A 21,513-nucleotide genomic window follows, 5' to 3' on the forward strand; every position below is an offset into this window, starting at 1 on the left:
GGCTTTGTACCCCAGGAGCCCAGCACCTGCCAACCTCCTTCTCCATCCCTGCCTCCAGGTTGGGTACTACTCTGAAATGCAGAAGATCTTCGGAGACCTGACCCAGCAGCTCGACCAGCCTGGCCACACTGATGAGCAGCGGGAGAGGGAGAATGAGGCCAGACTGAGTGAGCTCAGAGCCCTCTCCATTGTGGCTGATGACTGAGTCCCCGCCACCGTTTCAGACTCCTGGGATACAAGTCAACCTTTCTGGTCTTAGCCCTTGTTAAGCTTAGGCTCAGGCGACAGCCAGCAAAAGGCTCTCCCCCGAGAGAAGTATGGGGACAGCAGTGGCCCCTGTTCTACCTCACCAGACCTCTGCAGTGAGCCTGGCACCAGGAGCCCCAAGCAGGCTGCTGCCTCCCCACCCATAGCAAGAACTCAGACAGGTAAGCAGCACAGAAAAACTCCAAGGGCTTTGTTTCCAAAAGAACCGTCCAAAGGGCAGCCTGGTCTAGGACCTGAGCAAGCTTCCAGCCTTCAAAGGCAGAGGCTCTGTCCGCTCACCTGAGGTCTTAGCCTTGCCTGCACGGTTGTGATCTCACCTACCTCCAAAGAAAGACCCATCCTTGGGAGTCCACCCACCCTCGTTGCCTTTCCCCTTCAGACTCTTCTTTTCTGGGAGAGGCCCAAGACACTGCCTCTCCTCTAGCCCAGACTCCCAGCATGATAAAAACTGGTTTCACCCACTTCTATCCCTTAGGTCAAGTGCAGAGAAGAACCCCAAGCCTTGTAGGTTCCCTAGGAAACCAGACTCAGCTCATGTAAATAGGCTGTCAACCAACAAAATGTCACAGCCTGATTCACAGGCCTCAAAGCAAGAACAGTGGGTTTGTCTCACCTGAATATTTGGAAATTTTATTTTTTCAAGTAAAGTTTTCAATAAAATTGCCAGCTGTTACTGTGCTGTAACTGAGGAGAGAAGAGAGCCACCCCAGGTTTGTGTCAGGGTGGTGCTGCCCTCTGCTGAGCTGACAGCACCCCTGTGGCATAGTGTCTCTTGACCAGCAGGGGGCAGGACCCAGAGCACCCTGGGGCTCGTCTTCCTGCCACCCGGCCCCACCTTCTGGAGATGCTGCACCCCCCATCCAGCAGAGGCTAGGCTGAGGACTAGGAGGAAGGGGGCAGCACAGGGAGACCTAGAAGAGGAAGAAGGTAGGAGCTATGGAGGACACTTAGCTTGTTTTTGACTTTGGTTTATTTAAAAAACAAAAAGCCAAAAAAAAAAAAAAAAAAACCAACTTTATATACAAAGTCAAACTGAAACCACGGATTATGGAAAGAGGCGAGACTTCTGGGGAACAGGGAAAAAGGCTGGGCCAGAGCCAATACCACATTCTGAACACGGGGAGGTGCTGGTTTCTTCTGGCAAGTCCAGGGTGGCTGGAGCACAGTGCTCTCTGGCAGACACAGCCCAACACCAAGAGTTCGCCAGCACAGACTCCCATTTCTGCGATGGCCAAGGAAGACCCTTCCCCTAGGAACCTGCTCCTGTACCTGGCAGGACTTGTGCCATCCAGAGGAAGGGCTCTTACCCCCTGCCAGAGTCCACGTCTGTTTCCTCAGTTTATTGGCATCAGACCTTATGACATACTCGAAAGCCTTTTCCTCCCCTGTCTTATTCTAAACTGGAAGAGGACAGGAGAAAAGTCAGCACAAGACTAAAGGGCCCCAGGAAAAATCCCAAGGTGGAGGGCAAAATGACATTCGAGGGGTGCAGAAGGTGTTGGATTTAGTTGTTAAGTGGAACCAGGGTTCCTCACACATCCGTCCCACATAGCACAGACCCCACCCTGATGGCCTGAGCTCCTCTACGGAGGCTGAGCATAGGGGTCAGCCACCCCTGCCTGTGGCTCCCAGGTCCTGCTCCAGCTTCTTTCTGGAACCAAAAGGGCTCGAACGTCAGCAGGCTCCATCGCTGACCTCACGGGAGGACAGCTCCTGCACCAGGCCCCTCAGTTGTTAGGTGCTGGCTCCTCCTTCTCTACCCAGCTGTCCGCCTAGAACGAGAATCAGGACTCAGGACTCGAGAGGAAGGGCCAAGATGGGAGGACAGCAGCACTTCCTCCCGGGAGACCAGGCTGCAGCTGCTACCAACCGATTCCCAAAGAAACCAGTAGGTGGAGAAGGCAAGGCGAGGCAAAGCCCGGCAAGGGCAGGAGGACCAATGTGCGTGCTGGCTGGCTGTCACCTGTCACCCCAACCAAGCCTCCCGAATGACGAACGACCGTCAGCCGGCTCTGCCCTTAGAGGCTCACCTTTTCCACCATCCGCTGCATCTCCAGCTGCAGGGGGGTCAGGCGCCTCCGGAACTCCTGGAGCAGTCGCTGCAGCTGGTTCTTCTGCCGCTCGGCTGTCCGCGCCGTCTCCTCGGCCTCGGCCAGCCGGCTCCGCAGCTCCTGCATTTCCGCCGCCAGTGTCTTGTTGGTTACTTCAGTGGCTGAGAAGCGGTTATGGCTCTCCTCTGGGGGGGAAACGGCAGAAAGACCGCTGCTAAGCTAAGCACTGCCGCACAGGGCAACAGGCCCGGAGCGTAAGGAGGGACCCCTCTTAATCTCCACACCCACGGCTGCATGTCCTATGCGTGCCGGGTCCCTGCGACTTCGGGCCACTCACCCAGCTTCAGTTCCAGTGTGTGAATCTTGTTCTCCAGGTAGAGCCGTCCACTGTCCTGCTGCTCTGCGCGCTGCAACAGGTTCCCCACATTGATCAGGCTGCCATTGTGGGACACCAGGCCTTTGTGTTCTGTGGGGGCGGCGCCCGGCTTTGCGCTTTTCCCAGAAGGAGGTAGCAGATCCAGGTTTCCTAGAAGGGGCCGAGAAAGAGATAGAAGGAAGAGTTCTCAGGAGAAAGCAGCGTGCCCCACCCATCCTCCACAGAAGGCTACAGGCACCAGGACGCACCAAAGAGCACCTCCTCAGGAAGCCCACCGTCTGTGCCCTCCTGGCGGCTGTACTGAAGGCTCCGGTACTGGCAAATGTTCTGGGTCACCACCCTGCTGACCAGCTGTTTGGCCTGCAGAAAACATACGCCCCAGACACCCACTGATGAGAAGACGCGAGCCCTTGCCCCCGTTGTATGCAAGCGCCTAGAACTAGAGCTCTCTGAGCCACCCACAGGAGTCCAGTGTCTGCATGTAACGTTAGGGGAGGCCGTCTTGGAAAGGGCGGAGAGGATGTGAGAGAAGGCACCTGCTCTGCACTGAGCCGGAGCCCAAGGGTAAGCAGGATCCTCTCCAAGTCTCGCCGGTGCAAGTAGCCACACCAGTTGGCGTCAAAGAAGACAAAAGCAAGGAGACAGTCCAAAGGGAGCACGGCAGAGGGGTCCAGCTCCTTGGGCTGCAAGAGAAACGAGGATGGACAAGATTTACAAAGAGTTCTTTCAGTGGCTAAAGCACCTAGGACGTAGCTGACCTAATGACACCGGGGCACCCTTCCGCCTGGAGACAGGCCCCCAGGCTACTTTTACACACAGAGGAAGTGAGTGCGCTCCTAGATCAGATACCTCACTCAGATTCACCCAGATGGAGATACTGAAGTGCCCTCGATCCTATGAACACCCCACTCCATGAGCCAAGAACCACATTCTGGTTTTTGTCAACCGGAATCAAATGGTAAAAGTTTCCCTCTCCCAGGAGTGAGTCAGAGACCTCGCTAATAAGCCTCACGGACTCTTGGGGGATGGAAGAGAGGCCTCACCATGTCCTGAAGAGAAGAGAACTCCATCTCCGATTGGTTTGAGGCAACCGACCGGACCTCAGAATCCTCCAGCTTGGCTCCTGCTGCAGAAAGCCTGAGATAAGCTTGGAGCAGGGACCACACGGGCCCAAATCCCACAGCCGTAACAGGAAAGCAGTCCAGCCACAGAGCCAGGAGGCCGCTGTGTGGTGCCCGCACGTACCAAACTCCTCCTCTCCGTCGTCCCTCAGGAGCAGTAGTTCCGGATCAAGCGCCATCTCACAGAGGTCCTCGGATGCCTCACCCCGGGGTTTCTCTTCTTCCTCTCCCCCAGAAGATGGAGGTTTGGGCAAAAGCCCATCTTCCTTCTAGAAACAGACCCGGACGAGAACAGTCATCTCTAACTGCTAACAATTAGAACAGCCAACATTTGAGCATCAACCGTGTTCAGGCACTGTGGTAAGGGGTTTGTACACACGCTCCCATTTACTGCACTTCATTACGTGGGGTTCAGAGCACACCAGGGCGGCTCCAGGGCACCCGGAGTTTTCTTTGGGAGTCAGTCACGGTCTCGTAAGAAATTATATGTGTACTTGATGGCATCAGGCAAGAAACAGACCTATGTGCTTTAGAAAGGGCTAAGAAGATGCGGCGCTCTAGTTAACCATCAAGCAGCCCAAACACCCGTCCTCCCCACAGCATTAGTAACTGAGGCTTCTGTGCCACCCTGGCAGGTCAACCATGCCGCCAGGCCCGCCTCCCCTCTCCTCAGCACACCACCTCCTAGCTGCACAGCCAGGTGGGAGAGCGAGGTGCCCTGCTCCCGAGGACGTGCCAGGTGGCAAGGCACACACGGGCAGTGAGAGGAGCCCCGTGAGGCCCCCCAGCAGCGCCTGGTATGGCACAGCACTACTGTGTGCAGCCCCAGTGCCCGTGCAGGGCAGCAGAGGTACTCACCGGTGGGGCGTCTGACTCGGCAGCTGTGCCCTCACTCTGTACCTCATCCTTGGACTCCTTGGCAGCCTCTTCCTTGACTGCTTCTTCTTCCTTAGCTGCCTCCTCTTTCTCAGGTTCAGGTGGGGCCACAACCTTTTCAGGAAGGCTCAGCAGCATCTTATAAATCCTATAGCCAAAATCCCTCTGCAGCATCTCCAGAAACAGTTCAGCCAACACCATCACCTGGTAGGAGAGTCAGCAGAGGTCCACGAGCATCAGGAAAAGGGGAATGTTCAAGCCCTGCCGTCCCAGATACCCTACTGCACAGCCCCCCCAGACTCCTACACTTACTTCAAAAGAGATCCTTTCTTTTGGCCTCCGGTCTTCCACAATACTGTGGAGGGACAGGTTTACACAGCCAGGGCGTGCCATGACAGCAGGTTCTAGAGGGGGTGGAGGGGCCTCTGGGAGATCGGTGTCCACTTCCTGCTGTGCGGTGGCCTCTGGGTTCTCTGCATTCTGTTTAGAGGCGTCTGCTGCTTGCTCTGATACATCAGCTGCCTGTTCCGTTGGCTCTGCTTCCTGTGACAAAAGCCAAGAGCAGTGACCACCTGGGCCCAGGGGTCAGGGCATCTACCCTGCCCCCTTATTTGTAAGGCTCAGTCTTACCACGGACACCTCTTGGGGTGGGGGAGCTGCCTCTGCAGCTTTCTGCTGGCACAGGGCCTCCCACTCTTCCAAAGTAGGCATGATGGTCCAGACGTCTGGCAGGTACACCACCACAGTCTGGAGCCGCCTCGGTGGGCCCGGCTGCAGGTACTGAAACTCAGCAAAGCGCCACCTGCTCACAGCAAAAGGAAGAAGGAAGAACTGACCCATGACCTTCACAAGCAAGTGCTTCAGTCAACACTTAATGAGCACATACTGCATACGAAGCTTTGAAAATACAAAAACAAAAGAGACCAAGTCCTCAAGAAATGGTTCATCAATGGAGAGACACAAATAAGGAGACAATTACTATCCAAGGTGCTACAAGCAACAAGGACCACTAATATGGCAGAGGGATCACATCTGACGAGCCTTGGAGGGTCAGCTGGCCCTCAACACACATACACATTCCTAGTCATGCTCATGACCAAGGTGACCGTCACTGAGGGCCAGAGGGAGGAATGAGGTAGCACTAGGACACAGAAGAGAGCTAACAAGTCAGAAAGGCACAGGAACTTGACCTCCTGAACAGCCTCCCCAATACAGAGGGCCAGCCACAGACAAGCCTGGGGCAGCCACTCACCACTTTGTGCAGGTGCTCAAGTCAATGCCGGTCTGGGCTTGCGCACAGCGGATAGCGGTGCGGACTAGCACCTGCGGGTCGCCCTTGGGGTCGAGGCCATCCAGAGAGGGAGACCATTCACCCCCAACCAGCACCGCCTCTTCTTCTTTCCGGCCCAGCAAAAACTGCAAAAATAGATCCGAGATTAAAAACACAAAACAAAAACAAAAACCCAATTACCTGGATCTCCCGTGAGGCAGCCTACACCCCTGAGAGTGAAAGCAGCAGGATGTGGTGAAGAATCCCCCACACAGGGTGGGAAGCAGGGAGGGGTGGATCTCTCTACCCATGAACGTGAACCAGCCATGTAACTTTTTCTGACAAGAAGATCCTGAGCCATACGGTCCTGGTGAAGTGAGTGGTAGTGGTATTTCAGTTCTGAGACTGCTGGTTTCTACAAGTTCACGAATAGGAGCCAAGCTGCCGAAAACCTGACAGGGCCTGGACATTATCAATGACTGCATCCTGCCTCACGGACACCAGCTCTTACCTTAATCTGCTTCAAAGGATGTTCTGGTGTCTCCCTTGGCTCAGCCATGTCATCCACAAAGAGCATGCAACAACGATACAATTCCTCCAGTCCCGGGGAAGAGAGCAGCAGTACCTGTGCAGGGGCGGCGTGAAGGACACACTCGAGAGCTTTCTCAGCCTCCGACAACGGGACAAAGCGGCAGGACCTCAGCCCACTTACCTTGGAACTATAAGCGGGATCGCTGTCTGCAGGGATGGGCTCAGCACCAGTGTCTGGAGCTGGCTCCTTCTCAGAAGATACCTGGATACGGCTTGGATGATGGAGGGAAAAGGGCTGGCTCAGAGGAAAGGCTGACAGCCAGCTCAGACACACAGCCAGAAAATCTGAGGGAACCAGGAGGCTGCGGTAGCGGCGCTGGAGTTCTAAGAAGTCACAGGTGGGGCTGCAGGAAGAAAGCAAAGATCCAGACTGGGCAAGGCTAAATTATTTTTAAAAATGGAACCATATCATGAGTTTAGGCCCCACGTCAGGCTCCATGCTGACAGTGTGGAGCCTGCTTAGGATTCTCTCTCTCCCTCTCTCTGCACCTCTCCTGCTCTCTTTCAGAATAAATAAATAAACGAAAAAAATAAAAAATAAAAAATGGAACTATAAAAGACTTGGAGGGGAAAGGGCAAAATATTTTCTAACCTGGGAAAGAAGACGTCTCTGAAAAGAAAAAGATGGAGATTTGACCACTAAAATGCTTCAACCTCTAATTGCAAAATAAAGTTGAACTGGAGAAGAAAAAACAGAAAAACATTTACAATCCATGACAGCTAAGGCTCAACTGTCTTGATATGAGGAGCCCACAAATGACTAACAGAAAGTTGACAAGTCTGAGAAAACTGACATCAATAGATACTTAACAAAAAAGAAAAGAGACTTAACAGCCTGTGAAAACATGCTCTATCTCACTTAAAATTAAAGAAATGCAAATCAGAGGATCACTTTTCACCTATGAGACTGACAAAGATCCAAACGTTTGACAAGGTACACCGGCTGCAGCAGGAGGAAACAAGTACCTCATGCCCCGCTGGCGAGAACGTAGATCGACACAGCCTCTTGGACAGAACTGGCAATATACGTCCAGTTTAAAATCAGACCTTTGAGCCAGCTACTCCAGTTCTAGGAACTGATCTCAACAGAATACTTGTGCCTGTTCACACAGATGTTTGTAGAAGAATGTTTACTACAACAATTAAAAAGTGAAAATGGAGAACTGGCTAAAAAAAGTGTCTGTCCATTCAGTGGAGTATTGTGTAGTTGCTGAAAAGAATGCAACCCCAACCTAATAAATGTTAACATGGAAGAAATTCCAAGATGTATTAAGTGAAAAAGCAAAATACCAAACAGTACATACAAGAAGCTTCTATATACATTCAAAAAGACACATTGTGTGTGGCAAATTGTTCGCAGTCACATTTGGACTGATGTGAGGAGGCTCTACATGCAGCCCTGATGCAGGGCTGATGCAGGGACCACACTGTCTTGTGAGGCAGGTGGCTCAGCATGGAGCACAGGAGAGGTCCTGCCTGGCCCCGTGGACAGGAAGCGGTGATGCCAGGTAGAGCGGGAACAGCCCTCTTTCCCTTCCACCTTGAGCAGTAGCCAGGAGGCCACCACCCCACCTCAGCTTGGGCTTAAGTGAACTTTGCTACTGGGGCAGTGGCTGGAGCCCTGCCTCTCCACCGCTAGATGGAATCTGGAATCGCGCATCTACCTCTGTCAGTGAGTTGCTAAGTGAGATAGGTAGGCTTGCAGGCCAGAGTCCTCATACACCGTACAGCACTTGAAAAAGGATTGAGAGGTTCCCTGGAAAACGAGTCCCAGGGCTCTTACGATCTGTAGTTTCTACTTGAATTAGAACTAGTATTGGGTACCCGAATTTGAATTGGTAAGCCTTAACGATAACCTGGCAGAAGTATTTCTGGTGATCAAATCACAGAAGTTCTATCAGGGAACCCATGTAAGTGGTGCTACGCTGGTCCAAATTTGAGACTTAGAAATTAAAAAACTGTCACATTAAAAAAACAAACAAAAAGGTCCCAAGCACATGACCCCATATACACACAGTCTCTTGCATAGACTGTATTTCATTTACACAAGAAACTGTTACCAGCTGTAAGCCTCAGCCCCCACCCCAGCCTTGCCACTCACCTGTCCACAGTATAGGGAGTGAGATGGACCCGGTAAGGAGGCAGGTCATGCCGTGGTTTCTTAGCACCCCAAGGCTCTCCACCAGCCCGCTGTTTGCGTTTCTTGGAGTCATAGTCATCGCTGGAAGTTGGCCCGTCACCGGAAGGAAGAAACCACACTGTTACATTAAGATTCAATACACACTGGCCTGACAAGGAAACAGTCTGAATCCCCAACATCAAGGAAATGGGTAAAGAAGCCATGCCAACAGCCCTATGACACATAGCTATAAAGTTATTAAAATGAGTATTTAAATATTTCTAATAGCAGAAAACCACCCATGATAAGCAAAGACTAGTACACAGTAATATGTATACAGTAGTGCCTCAACTGTGCAAAATAACCTTTTAAAAACTGAAAAGAAATAAAGTATTGGGGCACCTGGCTGGCTCAGTCCATGGAGCATATGACTCTTGATCTCAGTGTTGTAAGTTTGAGCCCCACATTGAATATAGAGATTACTTAAAAAAAAAAAATCTTAAAAAAAAAAAAGTATTAACGATAAATGCCTCTGGTAAAACTTGTAATTTTATTTTTTATATTTTCTGAACTTTAAAAATTACAGTGAACATATAATTTTTTGAAACGAGCAAAGATTTTAACTGATTTCTAACATGAGACACATATATGCTACCATGCAAGGGTTCTATAAAGCAAGTTTTATTAAGAGACCATTCTTGTAACAAACCCTTAACAATACACGTTAAAGTCAGAAAAACACTCAAACCCTTTGGTCCAGTAATTCCACTCTTGAAAATTTATCCCAAGGAAGTTAATTCAAAAGAAAAAGAGGTTATAAACAGTGGAAAAAATTCAAACCAAGAGTAAGAAAACCATATTCACATCCAGCAACACCTGAACTTTTATAGTAAACAAATACAATAATCATACAGCCGTTAAAACAATCGTGAGGATTAAAATGCAATATGGAAAAAATGTTTAATCACCTTAATCATAATGTATAAAAATAATTTGGACTCTAGGGCACCTGGGTGGCTCAGTTGGTTAAGCATCTGACTCTTGATTTCGGCTCAGGTCATATCATGGTTGCAAGACCAAGACCTGAATGGGGCTCTGCACTGACAGCATGGAGCCTGCTTGGGATTCTCTCTCTCTCTCTCTCTCTCTCTCTCTCTCTCTCTCTCTCTCTGTCTGCCCTGCCCCCACACTCACGCATGTGCATGTGCGCTTACTCGCGCTCTCAAAAAAAATACGTAAAAGATAGTAATGTGGGCTCTAAAATTAAGACTTTTTAATTTTTTAATTAGAGTCATAAAAAGTATGTTTCCCTATAAAGACCAGAAAAGGACATAGGGAAAAAAGCAGCCGTAAATAATTTTTTCAAAATTATTTTCTAAAGGTGTTTAAGAATGATTATTACCTTTAAAGGGAAAGAGGAAATGACTCATTTTTATACTATTTTGGCTTTATATAATAGCATGTACTACTTTATACACTTCTATGATATAATACTTATTATAGTATCACTATGTTATGGATTCAATAAATAAAAATAGAAGAGGGGTGCCTGGATGGTTCAATTGGTTAAGCATCTGACTCTTGATTTTGGCTCAGGTAGTGATCTCATGGTTGTGAGATCTGGCTCCTGCTTAAGACTCTCTTTCCTCTGCCCCTCCCCACCTCTAAAAAAAAAAATAGAAGAGAAAAACCTTTAGACCATTAAAAAAAATGCCAGTTTGATGAGGGGAAAACAAACTCCTGTGTCTCTAGAGAAGTAAAATCAACTCTCAGGTCTTCCTGCCCAGGTAACTGGGCTGCCTGCAGTCTATTTGCCAGAAGGCCTCTGCTCTTCCCCTCAGACCTGCCTGCATTGTTTCCCTTGTCATTATGGCCCTGAGCATCGAAGTTCATTACATTTAACACAGAGGGTTTTTTTTTTTTCTCTATCTGCCTGGCTCATTTCCCTGCTCATTAGCATCTCCATCCAAAAGCTGCCTTCTAATCTCGCCTTTACAGAATGTCAGCTTCCACATTTCTAACACAGTAATTCTGACAGCTCTCTCCAGCTCACCCACGACTGGAGTGAACTCTTTGGGAAATGCTGTCCACCCCTAGTGAAACCGGACATCCCACTGAATCCTGGAATCAATGGCCAGTTTTCTCTCCTTACTGTGAATCGTCAGGAACACATTGGAAAGCAGTACCAGTGAGAGACATCTCTAACCTCAGCAGGATACTGAGATGGCATATCCCACTGGACACACCTGTCCAAAAAACCTCAGTAGTTCAGTACTGGCAGTCCAACGGAGACACTGTTACCTCCATCCCAGAACCTGAAATTTAAAATAAAACTTGGCTTCCAGCCAAAATGCTAACACAGCCTGACTCCTTTGTAAACTGCTGTTGTCCCAGAGTGACCGAACTCCTACTGCCCCCTTTCCTACTTTGCAAATTCTCTGCACTGACTAATGGTGTTATCTCCCTGCCAGTGGTAATGTCTCCTTTCTCTAGAAACCATAACACAGAAGCATTATGGCGAAAGTAATACCAACAGGCCTTACACAGGGCTTAGCATGTCCAGGACAATCAAATGCATATGACTGTACAGAAAGACTGAATTTGAACCTAAAGCAAAAAGTCAATAGCAGCCATTGATTTCCACCCAAGCTACATTATCCCTGAGGGCACTTGCTGGGATTTGGTAATAAAGCCTTTAATAAACTCACAGAATGTGACAGGTAGAAACTCCTTGGAAACTGAAGACCAGGAAAATGCACAGGGACAAGGAAGGGGTGCAGGTGTATGCAAAATATATACCAGTCACTTGAGAACAGGACAAAGTGTTTCATGTAGTGGGGACATGGTGGAGAACCATCCTCCTAGTTACAAATCATAATGACCTAGCCCAAGGGAACCACCACTAGCTTCAGCAGACTATGCCCTCTGCCTAAACTTTTTCCCTGAGTTATTCCATGCTCCTTTTAAGAGTTCACATTGGAGTTCATTCTCAGCCCTCATCACGTAATAACCTACTGGCATCTGGAGATCTTCCTTATCAGTAGAGTTCTCATTTCAAAAAAGAACCTGAATATGAGAGACCTTTCTGGAGTGACGGAAATGTTTTATATCTTAACTGGGGTGAGGGTTACATGGGATTTCCCATTTGTCAAAACTGGTTGAGATTTGTGCATTTCAACCTATATAAAATTTGCCATAAAACATTTTTTTAATTAAAAAAGGTATAAGGCAGGGAATAGATGGACGTACAGATGAAAAAGAATGGAAAATATTGATACTTGTTGAGGCTGGATGGTGGGTATATGAGGGTTCATCATCTTTTTGTTTGTTTTACCTATATTTACAATTTTCCATAATAAAAAATTAAAATGAGGACCAACAGGAGAACTAAAACCAGTCTTAAGCAAACCAGTCCAGAGCTTAAGGATAAAAGCGAAACCTTTTAGAGAGAGAGTAAGGCGGAATAAGGACACAGGAGCTAGAGGGAATAGGCAGCATGCTCTCGCAGTCCCTGTAGCTCACGGATGACAGAAGATGGACACCTCCAAAGTCCCAGAGTCACTATGCCGGCTACAGAGGGGCCATGAATCTATCTGCATGTTCAAGGCACAGGCCTGGGCTTCAGGGCAGAGTGCAACATACACATTCTAACACTACACTGATGCGTAGCGTATATAAACAAACACGTTTTATATCAGCAAATAAAACCTACGCTACGATGTTATGTTTTTTGGACAATTACCATTTTCTTGATAGTTTTGATTTTTTGACACCTCAATCTTAAGGACTAAAAATAAAAGAAAATTATGTATTTTAAAAATTCAATATGGTATTTTGAAAGCTGAACTACATCAAATCCCTGCTTGCTGAACCAGTTTATATAGTTCTAATATTTGCAGATACATCTCAATGCATCAGCCTGCTTCAGGGTAAAGGGCCTAGCTAGAAAGAGACATCTGGCTGCAGAAAGAAAATGTTAGCGTCAACAGGTGGCAAAGAAAGAGACACTGTTACTAGGGGCAAATAAAATATCTTCCCTGCTTAATCATTCTCTTACCTTCGGCCCTGATCCAATCGTCCATGAGGGCCCCGAGCAGGAAATCTGTTCAGGTGGCTCAGATGAAGTGTGTGGGATGTTTGGAAGAGACTCAGAGCTGCAGAGAAGAAATGGTTGGTGACTCAAAAACCCTAAATATCTGCCCAGCTTCCCTGTCCCTTTCTTCCAGTGACAGAAGTACCCACTTCCATTCTGAGAGCAAACCTGAGAGTTACAGGCCCATTCAACCAGAGTACCCTATAAAGCCAAATCCCAACATCCACGCCACTGGTACGCACGCTTCTGAGGAAAGAGCGGGGGAATCCGGTGAGGCTGGAAGATCAGCTGGGGCTGAGCTCCCAGAATCCCTTGCTTCTGGCCCAGGGCTGCCACATGTAGAAGGGGAGGTGCTGGGGATTTCAGCAGGGGCTGCAGAACAATAGCCAGGAAAGTCAGGGCATCCCATGGTTGATCTGCTCACCACCTTGGAAAGATGCAGCCCCACCTCTTGACAAAAGTAAGGTTCTCGCCCAGCTTTCAGGGCACAGGGGCTTCCCTCCCTCCCCTTTCCAACGCACATGCCGAGGAAAGATGGATACCTGGTTGGAGAGCGTTTGCACCTTGACAGCATTCCAGGGCACTGCCTGGCCTGGGTTGTATGCAGCCTTCACCAGCACCTTCTCACCCAGCTGGGGCAGCCGGCCCTTCACCACACTGCCAGCACACAAGCCAGGAGACCCAGTCAGGAGAGAGACCCTGGCCAAGCCACCTTGACTGCCCCTATGAGGCCCTTCCCATCAAGATTTCTCACACCTTGCATAAAAACAGCAAAGCAATGGCTTCAGAGGGGTCCCACCAGCATGGTGACAGAACTGAACTGAATAAGCATTTCCAGAAGGGGACTAACCTCAAGCCTACCTTAGCTGAAAAAAGACCTCTTCATCCACCACCCCAAAGTAGTCATGCAAGCTGGTAACAATGCCAGTGAAGACCCGCTGCTTCTCCCCACCCTGTAAGAGAATAGTGCAGTTTGAAAGTCATAGAGAGCATCTGTCCACACTCTGCCATTAGCATCTCCTCTCCAGCCAAACCGCACCGGGCTCAGCAGAGTATTGCATCAAGGTTCACATGAAGGAGGCACGCGTGTGCAATAGTTATAATCTACTGTGGAGGAATGGGGGGAGATCACGCTGATTCTAAGGTCACCAGCTGCTTCTAGGATTTCCAGTTTTCTAATTCCCAGAAGCAGCCTAAAGATTTCCCTAGAGCCAGGACTTAGGACTCCCCAGTCAGAGGTGTCTAGTCACCTCCATCCTGGCTCAGGCCGGGAGTGTCAGGAAGGATGAACATAGCAATGCAAGAATGAAAGCACCAGGCACCCATGCATGCTGTGGTAGTCTTGAGTGTTGAAACTCACTAGAAAAAATGCCCAACCTACCTGAAGGTGCCTGGCATTTTGGGACAGGTCTGTGGCCACAGGAGGAGTGAGCAAACCAGGAGGAGGACCCAGAAGAGATGTTGAAGCTGCGCCTATGTGGACAGAGAAGCAACCTCCAGGAAGTGCGCCTACCATTTTGAGCACTGGAGTCAGCTCAAAGATACGGGAGGCCCAAAGAGCAAAGTGGCTCTAACCAACTCCTCCACAGGGTTTCACTGGCCACCACTGAGCTCATCTCCTAGTTTCCTATGAAACGCTGGCAACCAATCACACTCCACCAAGGAAACCCCAAAAGCCACATTTTAAAAGACTATCTCCAAAGCACGAACTACTACCCAGTTTGAAGCCGAGCAGGAATAAAGGTGATCACCTGAGAAGTTGCGTCCCCCTGGAAGCGGGTTGATCCGCTGGCGCTTAAACTGGGACATTGGGAATGCTGTCCTCTTTCAGAGTCTTAGAAAAAACCTTTAATTGAAAAAGCAGTGTTAACAGCTTAGAGGGAAATTTTCCACCGACCCCTCCTCCCGCCCCCCACAAAAGTAACTGAGATCTTAATAAAGGTGAGGTGGGTACTGAAAATGAATGGAGATGGAGAGAACATAGAGGGGCAGGAAATGAAAAAATTACATTGTTCCAGTTTGCCTTCACAATAACTTAGTGGTGGGTGATACTGTCAAGCTATCTGAAAGAAAAGGAAACTGAAGCTCAAAGAGATTAAGAGACTTGCCCAGGGCCACACAGAACCAGTTGGTGACAAAACTGAGACTCGCACCCAGGTCTCCAACAACTTAACGCTCCTCTCACTATGCCACACCACCCGCAGATGCTTGGGGAGAGTGGGGGGATTGGAAAGAGCCCCAGTGGCATTCATTCATTCAAATACATCCGCCAAAACGCTCCACGCAAGGCCCGGAAAAATGGAGGAGGCTGGTGCTGGAGAGAAGGTGTGGGCCCTCTCCCCGGAAGCCCGGCCCGTTGTTCCCCGGACGGGCTGGTAGGAAGGTAGCCCTGTGGCTCGGCCGAACGCGAATCCGGCAGCGCGCCCGCCCGCGCTCCTGCTCCCGTGCTCCCTGGGCCTCCGCTCCCGCCTCAGCAGCCGCCGGCACCGGGCCTCCCGGGCCGGGCCGCGGCGGGGCCACCGTGGGAGGACGAAGGCGCGCGGTTTCTCCTCCTCCCGCCCGCCCCCAGGGCCGAGGCCGTTGCCAGGGAGACGGGACTTGCAGTCCGAAGGGGGGCTCGGCCCCTTCCGCGCCCCGTGCATCTTTGCTGCCCGGCCCTCGCAGCCCCTCGGCCGGGGGAGGGGCGAAGGGGCAGAGGGGCGGCGGGGGGCCCCCCAACCCACCTGCGGGCCAGGGCCGCGACACCGGGGGGACAAAGACACCCGGAACCACCACAGCCGCTGCTGCCGCCACCACCGGAAGCGCCTCTCCGGAAGCGCGACCACTGGTCGGAAGCTACCACTCTCCCGGATATGGTCCCTCCCTCCTCTCCACCGACTTCTCCCTTCCCCCACGCCGGTCTGCCATCCCGCTCCAACTGTGGAACGGAACTGCACCTTCCCCGATCGGATGCGCGTGAGGAAGCTGGGCCTCCGCGGTGTCCTCGCTTAAGTGTCCCATTAGAAAAACAGGCTTTAGAGCATTGGTTCCTTGTCCAAAGACAGCAGGAGCTGGACCCCCAAGTGGAAGAGAGCACCTATCACCCCACATCTGGCCTCATTCTGGCAGACCCCAGGGCTGCAGCCGCAAGAGAACCAGCCCCTCCTGAGTAAAGGAGGAGACGCCAGGTTTAAGCCAGTGACCTTATCCCTAGCCCTGTCCTTCCACTGATAACACACACACACACACACACACACCCTCCTCTCCTGCCCTCTGAATATCTACAGGAGACTAAACTTTTGCTCTTTCTCAATTAGCAAACATATAGGAACCTGCCAGACTGTAGTAAAGAAACCACCACAACATTTTGGTAGACATTTATAATGTTCTCAGAAAGAGTTCCTTTAGGAGTGCCTGAGTGTCTCAGTCAGTTAAGCATCCGACTCTTGATCAGGTCATGGTTTCATGGTTTGTGGGCTGGAGCCCCCGTCAGGCTCTGCTTGGGATTCTCTCTCTCCTCTCTTTCTCTGCCCCTCACCCTGCGTGCACGTGCACTCTTGCACTCTCTGAGTGTTTCTTAAAAAAAAAAAAAAAAAGGAAATATTTCCTTTAGTCCTCCCAGGGCTGGAAGATTAGGTCAGGAATTAGTGCCCTAATTCCCAGGAAACCTGAGACTTCAGTAAAGTGACCTGCTATAAGTCTTGCTGCTAATCACTGGCCGTTTTAGTCTCCATTAGCAACCCCAGTCCTCCCTTACCCTCTGGCCTTCCCATCATCCCTCCAGCTTGGCCTCCTTCCAACACCCATACCCTCCCCCTTCCTGTTCACAAAGCACTCTGAGACAGTTTCATCTCGTTTTATCTTCATTAATAAGACTGTGAGGTAGGTAGGGCAGGTATCATTAGACCATTTGGGAGATTAAGTAGGAAGCTATGAGTGTAGAGTCAAAAGCTAGAATGAGTCTCTGGTTTCAACTCTGATGTGTTAAGGTTATTAGGGACCAAAGCAGCTAAAGGCAGACCTTGAAGCTTACTCTGCTATTTTCCATGTTGTCCCTGACCTTTCTATTCCAGGTTCAGTCTTCAGGGGCTCTGCTCCACAGGCAAGACTCAATGCAGAGGAACCCAAGATAGCACCCTTCTCTGTCTTAGGGCTGCCCACGAGGGTGTGAGGAGAAAAGCAAGATTCCAAATCAGTAACTCTCCACTGAGGAATGAAGGTGGCCATCCTTTACCTCACCCAGACCAACCCTTTGAATGCATGATTCAGAAGACATGGTTGGATCCAGCCAGTTCACAACAGTGACAGACTTGCAGAGATACACGTATCACTTTGCATAAATACACATCTGTGACATGCTAGGCCCCAATAGATCACCAGGCCAAACATGCTCCATGGACTCCTGATAAATAAGTTAGTTCACATTGTCTAGGCCCAGGGATTTCTGGCAACCAGCAAGGCGCCCAGGGGCTGCCACACCCTGGGGCCACTCAGGGAACCAGGGCTCCTCTGCCAGGCTGCCCAGAGGAGAAAGGTCCAGCCTTCTCCTCAGAGAGAAGGGTGAGCATCAGCAGCTTTTCCTGGCAGTGCCCAGAAACAGTAACAGGGCAAAGGGCGAGGAAGATGACTGCACTGCACACCCCTCCACCCAAGGTCATGTCCCTGCGCCAGGAATTCTCAGCATACAGAAAGGTTTTTGGCTCGTTGCTTCTTAACCACAAATGATGGCATAAAGGTCTTCCGGAGGGGCTGGAATGGAGGTCTTTCAGGGACACCCCTTGACTCAATCCTGTGAAAAAGGAAAGGAAGCATTAGGCTAGGAGGAGGAAACAAGGTAACAATGGCCCCAGAGTTGATGGAGCATTGCTTATCTGCCGTGGGGAGCCTGGGGATGTTGACGTAGAGCTTCTTATCGCCACAGAATTATTCAGCATTATCCCCCATCATCTCCTGTGGGATCCTCTGTGTCCCAACCTTGCTCTCCCAGCAAATCCAGGAGGTGGCCTAAGGTTCAGCTGTGAGGGGTGAAGGCTTTTGCTGGGCTTGCGTGAGGGAGACTCCCCATATGCTGGTCCTGGCTCTGTCACTGACTTGCATGCATGTAGATTCAGAAAGCGACTTCCTTCCCCAGCCCAGTCCCCATCCTCTTCATCTGTAAATGGAACACTTTAACTACTTTCTGTTTCTTCCACCACCCTCACCAAGACTATCTACACCTCTCAGATTTCAAAGGGACAAAAAAAAAAAAACAAAAAAAACCCACAATTGGCACTACAGTCTCAGCTTCTGGCTTCATCAGGCTCCTTCCTTTGCCCTAACCTGGGCTGGGCCTCAGGACTCACCTTGGGGCAGGGCCATCAGGAGGGGCAGGGGACTCAGAGTGTTTCGAGCTTCTCCAACGGATCCGGTTGAGCAGGACCTTGACCTTGTTCCAGTGGGAGAGATCCCGCTGAGCAGAGCGTGAGGGGATCACCACAGAGTTCCTCCCCACAACATACCCCTGCCTGAGCTCCCAGAGATAGCAGTCGCCACAGCCAGGACTGCTCCAATCAGGAATTCTGTCATTTTCCCAGAGTTTCTGGCTTTCAGGGTATCTACAAACCCAAACACCCCCTACCCCCGACTCCATCCTGTATCACCTGCCTCCACACATACCCATCACCTACCTTGTGTCCCTGGGAGGATGGAAAGATATGAGCTGGCTCTGCTGAAGCCTCTAAGAGCCTGGGAGGGTTGGCACCAGGAACCCCTACCTTTAGGGGTGAAGCTGTGTTGGCCCCTTCAGAAAGAAAATCCCATTACCCAGGGCCAGAAACAGGAAGCCACCCATCAAAACCAGGACTGAGGAGGTCCGCCCGGGGTGGGGGGCCCTGGGTTGGCAAGACACACAGGGAAACACAATGGCACCTCACCTGTCTCCTGGGTCTGGCTGAGCAGTTCCTGTACCTCACTGCCGGGGGCACAAGAAGGTGGAGGCGAAGGGTCCCGGGCTGGTGGCGGTGGCCGCTGCTGCTGCTCCCCCCACTCCCCCTCCACCGCTTCAGGATCCTGTGCACAGGAGAGACGGGTACTCAAGACCTGACTAGATGGCTGAGCCTGTTCTGAAGGCAGCCCTGCTTGCAGGGCTCCCAGCCCTCCTCTGCTTCCCCCACTCACCTGCCCGACCTGCAGCTCACTCGCCCCTGGGGGCCTCTGGGTCTGCAGCTGCAAGTAGAGCTGCTGGAGCCTTGCCATTTGCTCCAGCACTAGGCACAGGTGTTCCAGATAGCGGAGACCCTGCCCTGGGAGACAGGCCCAGGCCTTAGGCCCCAGGCCCCCCACCTGTGGGACAGAGTGAGGCAAGGAAGACTTCTGAACTCAACCAGACTCCCATCCTAGGCAGCCAGCAGATGGGAACAGAGGGGCCAGGGAGAGGAGGCACACACCCCTAGCTGGCTTCCCAGTGCCCGGCCAGGCAGGCTGCCAGGCCGTCCCCCATACTGCTCACCTCCACACAGCTGGGAGTGGGCTGAGGCAACAAGCTGAGACACAACCCATCAATTAGAGGCAAGGAATGCCCCACCCCAAGAGAGCTCCAAGGAGAAGAAGTCAGGGAGGACCCACCAGCCACCAACCCACCCCTCCATGTAAAAAGACCGTTTCCACCGCACTCTTCACCCAGCCTGAGAGTTGACACTCACCACCTCTGCTCCTTCCAGACCTGCCTCTAGGTCAGTTTCTGCCTCAGTGGCCTCCTGTTCCCCTGCTCCAAAAGGGGGCATTTCACATTCAGGCTTGATAGGTGGCTTCAGGGAGTAGTGGTGTTGTGACATGCCGACAGGGGAAGTCGGGAGCTGGCGGGACCGCTCCAGCACCTGCTCCAGCTTACGGTTGGCCAGGAGCCGGCTCAGGTGGGCAGGAGGCTCCATGGCAGCAAGGGCCCGGGGATCAGGGCTCCCTGCGGGCTCAAAGTCCAGAGAGTCCTGAGGAAGACCTGGTGAGGTGGCCAGGGGGCTGTCCCCAACCACCATCTCCACTCCAGAGTCCCGAGAAGCCAGTTTGAGAAGTGGCTCCTGCCTCCTGACACCTCTCAGCTGGCCATCCCCTTTCCAGGAGTCCAGGGAGCAACCTTGAACAGCGTCCGGGATCCTTCGGTAGGTGCTGCTGACTCCAGGTACTACACAGCTGCGTGCCAGGTCCTCGCCAACCCCATCTGCAAGGACAGTCAGTATCAGGCTGGGCAGGCTGCCCTGAACGCCCCCAGCATTCCTGGAAGCTGGCAAAATTCCCAGGGGAGGAGTGTCCTGGGCCAGAGGTGAAGGGAGGGGCCGGGACTGGGCAGCCACGGCCCCGCCCAGATATCTCCCCATCCCTGGCTGGGAGAAGGTAGGACAAGATCCCTTCACAAATAGTCTTTGTTAAGGATCACAGACCCAGGATATGGGCAAAGCCTTGCAGGTCCTATTTATCAGCTCCTTATATGGCCACCCTCCTTTGAGGGAGTAGCTGCTTTCTCCTGGGGAGCCCTTGTGCTCTGGAGCCTAGGGTCAGCCTAAGACCTCCAGGTCATGAATGGGGAGCCCCAGTCTCTTCAACTGCTCCCCACCGGGCAGCATGGCTACGACCTCCACCCCCACCCTCCAGCTTTCAGAGAGACGGGAAAGGGCACAAAGCAGGAAGCCTGGGGTCCAAACTAGCATCAGGATGCAAGATGAAGTCTCTCCTGGAGCTCCTGGGGGAGAGTAATAAAATAACAACAGCTACAACCATTGCGGCTTCTGTTCTTTTAAATGGGAAATAGTGAAGATTTTGCGGAGAGTTGGGGGGGGTGGGGGAAACACACCCAACTGGAATTAGGAGGGGGTAGGAGGAGAAGCAGCGGCAGGGGTTACCCACGCGCTGGGTCCCCAACTGTAATAATGATGCACAAACTACGGCTGGAGAGGATGGAGGGCCGCCCACGTCTCACCGCCGGCCACGCAGGAGACCTGGGTGCCAGGCCAGGCCCCTCTGGCCAAGGAGGTCAGCCAGGAAGTCTACCTCGGGAACGGGTCCGCCGCCGCCGCTGGGGTGGGGGGGGGCTTTCGGACCTGCCGGCCGGGGCAAGGGCTGGGCGGAGAATGATCCCGATGGGGAATTATAGAGGGAAGTGGAGCCCGAAGGGAGTGAGATGGAAGGTGGTGGCTGATTTAACGCCCAAACCCAGAGAGTCTCCAGAGTGCGAGGCGCCATCACTCAGCCCGTCCGAAGGGAGGCGGCGAGGACGGGCGCCTCCGGCGGGGTGTGCGGGCTGGGGCAGGGGACACAGACCGGGGCCCGGGCGCGGGAGTCGGCTCCAGGGCAGGAGGCCCGGGCCGGCCTGGGGGTGGGCGACTCACCCCGGCCGCCGAGCGGCTCCACGGCGAAGACGCGCCGCCGGCCCAGCATGGCCCAGTTCCCGGCCCCGACGCGGCGCCCCGGCCGCGGCCGCTGCAGCCGCCCCGCGATCCCGGCCCACGTCCCCCAGCCGCTGTCGGGCGGGCGGCTTCGCACGCGCGTCCGGCCCCGGCTGGGCGCGGCCCCCGGACACTCCCCGCGGGGGCGAGGGGAAGGGGCGGGCAGTGGGGAGGGGCGCGCAGGTGTGCGGGCGGCTGGGGGTGGGCGCGCCGAGTGGGGCCGTGGGGGGCAGGGGCGGGGGCTGGGAGCCGGGGAGCGCGGAGCGCGGGGGGGGGGGGGGGGAGCCGGGAAAAGGCCTGGGTCCCCGGTCCTTCGGGCCCCGGGCAGTCCCACGCTCCCGCCCCCGGCCGGGGAA

General features: G+C 52.3%; 3 protein-coding genes across 14 annotated transcripts in view; 1 reads left to right on the top strand and 2 right to left on the bottom strand.

Annotated features, from left to right (window-relative positions):
- Nucleotides 1–930, top strand: part of BIN3 (bridging integrator 3) — a 42,338-nt gene extending 41,408 nt beyond the window's left edge. For all 3 annotated transcript variants that reach the window (XM_042983260.1, XM_007093900.3, XM_042983261.1), the window contains one exon: nucleotides 59–930. In XM_042983260.1, the coding sequence (XP_042839194.1) occupies nucleotides 59–205 (147 nt within the window). In that variant the 3' untranslated portion in view covers nucleotides 206–930. The remainder of the gene's footprint in view (nucleotides 1–58) is intronic.
- Nucleotides 931–1,287: 357 nt separating this feature from the next.
- CCAR2 (cell cycle and apoptosis regulator 2) lies at nucleotides 1,288–15,791 on the bottom strand. 6 transcript variants are annotated; one of them, XM_042983256.1, is made up of 22 exons: nucleotides 14,918–15,286; nucleotides 14,773–14,827; nucleotides 14,516–14,610; nucleotides 14,146–14,237; nucleotides 13,626–13,717; nucleotides 13,307–13,421; nucleotides 13,007–13,136; nucleotides 12,729–12,825; nucleotides 8,654–8,773; nucleotides 6,674–6,896; nucleotides 6,473–6,586; nucleotides 5,944–6,107; nucleotides 5,322–5,493; nucleotides 5,004–5,234; nucleotides 4,674–4,895; nucleotides 3,940–4,084; nucleotides 3,738–3,820; nucleotides 3,231–3,377; nucleotides 2,943–3,054; nucleotides 2,656–2,844; nucleotides 2,298–2,503; nucleotides 1,288–2,039 (listed from the first exon to the last, which is right to left on the bottom strand). In XM_042983256.1, exons 3-22 carry the CDS (start codon nucleotides 14,571–14,573, stop codon nucleotides 1,995–1,997), a joined length of 2,757 nt encoding a protein of 918 aa, XP_042839190.1. In that variant the 5' UTR covers nucleotides 14,574–14,610; nucleotides 14,773–14,827; nucleotides 14,918–15,286; the 3' UTR covers nucleotides 1,288–1,994. The 6 variants fall into 6 exon arrangements, with proteins under 6 accessions (XP_042839190.1, XP_042839193.1, XP_042839189.1 ...); XM_042983259.1 differs by lacking the exons at nucleotides 14,773–14,827; nucleotides 14,918–15,286 and adding an exon at nucleotides 15,488–15,791 and having other exon boundaries at nucleotides 3,738–3,817; XM_042983255.1 differs by lacking the exons at nucleotides 14,773–14,827; nucleotides 14,918–15,286 and adding an exon at nucleotides 15,488–15,790.
- A 580-nt stretch (nucleotides 15,792–16,371) lies between these two features.
- CB1H8orf58 (chromosome B1 C8orf58 homolog) lies at nucleotides 16,372–21,274 on the bottom strand. 5 transcript variants are annotated; one of them, XM_042983265.1, is made up of 7 exons: nucleotides 21,101–21,274; nucleotides 19,424–19,935; nucleotides 18,900–19,064; nucleotides 18,656–18,791; nucleotides 18,410–18,522; nucleotides 18,086–18,168; nucleotides 16,372–17,532 (listed from the first exon to the last, which is right to left on the bottom strand). In XM_042983265.1, the coding sequence occupies exons 1-7, from the start codon at nucleotides 21,147–21,149 to the stop codon at nucleotides 17,421–17,423; spliced, it is 1,170 nt and encodes a 389-aa protein (XP_042839199.1). In that variant the 5' UTR covers nucleotides 21,150–21,274; the 3' UTR covers nucleotides 16,372–17,420. The 5 variants fall into 5 exon arrangements, with proteins under 5 accessions (XP_042839199.1, XP_042839197.1, XP_007093958.1 ...); XM_042983263.1 differs by having other exon boundaries at nucleotides 18,086–18,192; XM_007093896.3 differs by lacking the exon at nucleotides 21,101–21,274 and having other exon boundaries at nucleotides 19,424–20,406.
- Nucleotides 21,275–21,513: the final 239 nt, after the last annotated feature.

Source organism: Panthera tigris, chromosome B1, assembly GCF_018350195.1.
Source record: "Panthera tigris isolate Pti1 chromosome B1, P.tigris_Pti1_mat1.1, whole genome shotgun sequence".
Taxonomy (NCBI): Eukaryota; Metazoa; Chordata; class Mammalia; order Carnivora; family Felidae; genus Panthera; species Panthera tigris.

Coding starts and splice junctions, on each gene's coding strand:
- CCAR2 (XM_042983255.1), bottom strand. CDS start 14,573: ATGTCCCAGTTTAAGCGCCAGCGGATCAACCCGCTTCCAGGGGGACGC. Junction 13,422..13,625: donor GAGGTCTTTTTTCAGCTAAG/GTAGGCTTGAGG, acceptor GTGTGCTGGCAG/TGTGGTGAAGGGCCGGCTGC. Junction 8,774..12,728: donor CGATTGGATCAGGGCCGAAG/GTAAGAGAATGA, acceptor GCCAACTTCCAG/CGATGACTATGACTCCAAGA.
- CB1H8orf58 (XM_007093895.3), bottom strand. CDS start 20,092: ATGGGGAGATATCTGGGCGGGGCCGTGGCTGCCCAGTCCCGGCCCCTC. Junction 18,792..18,899: donor GTGAGCTGCAGGTCGGGCAG/GTGAGTGGGGGA, acceptor TCCTGTGCACAG/GATCCTGAAGCGGTGGAGGG. Junction 18,193..18,409: donor CATCCTCCCAGGGACACAAG/GTAGGTGATGGG, acceptor CGCTCTGCTCAG/CGGGATCTCTCCCACTGGAA.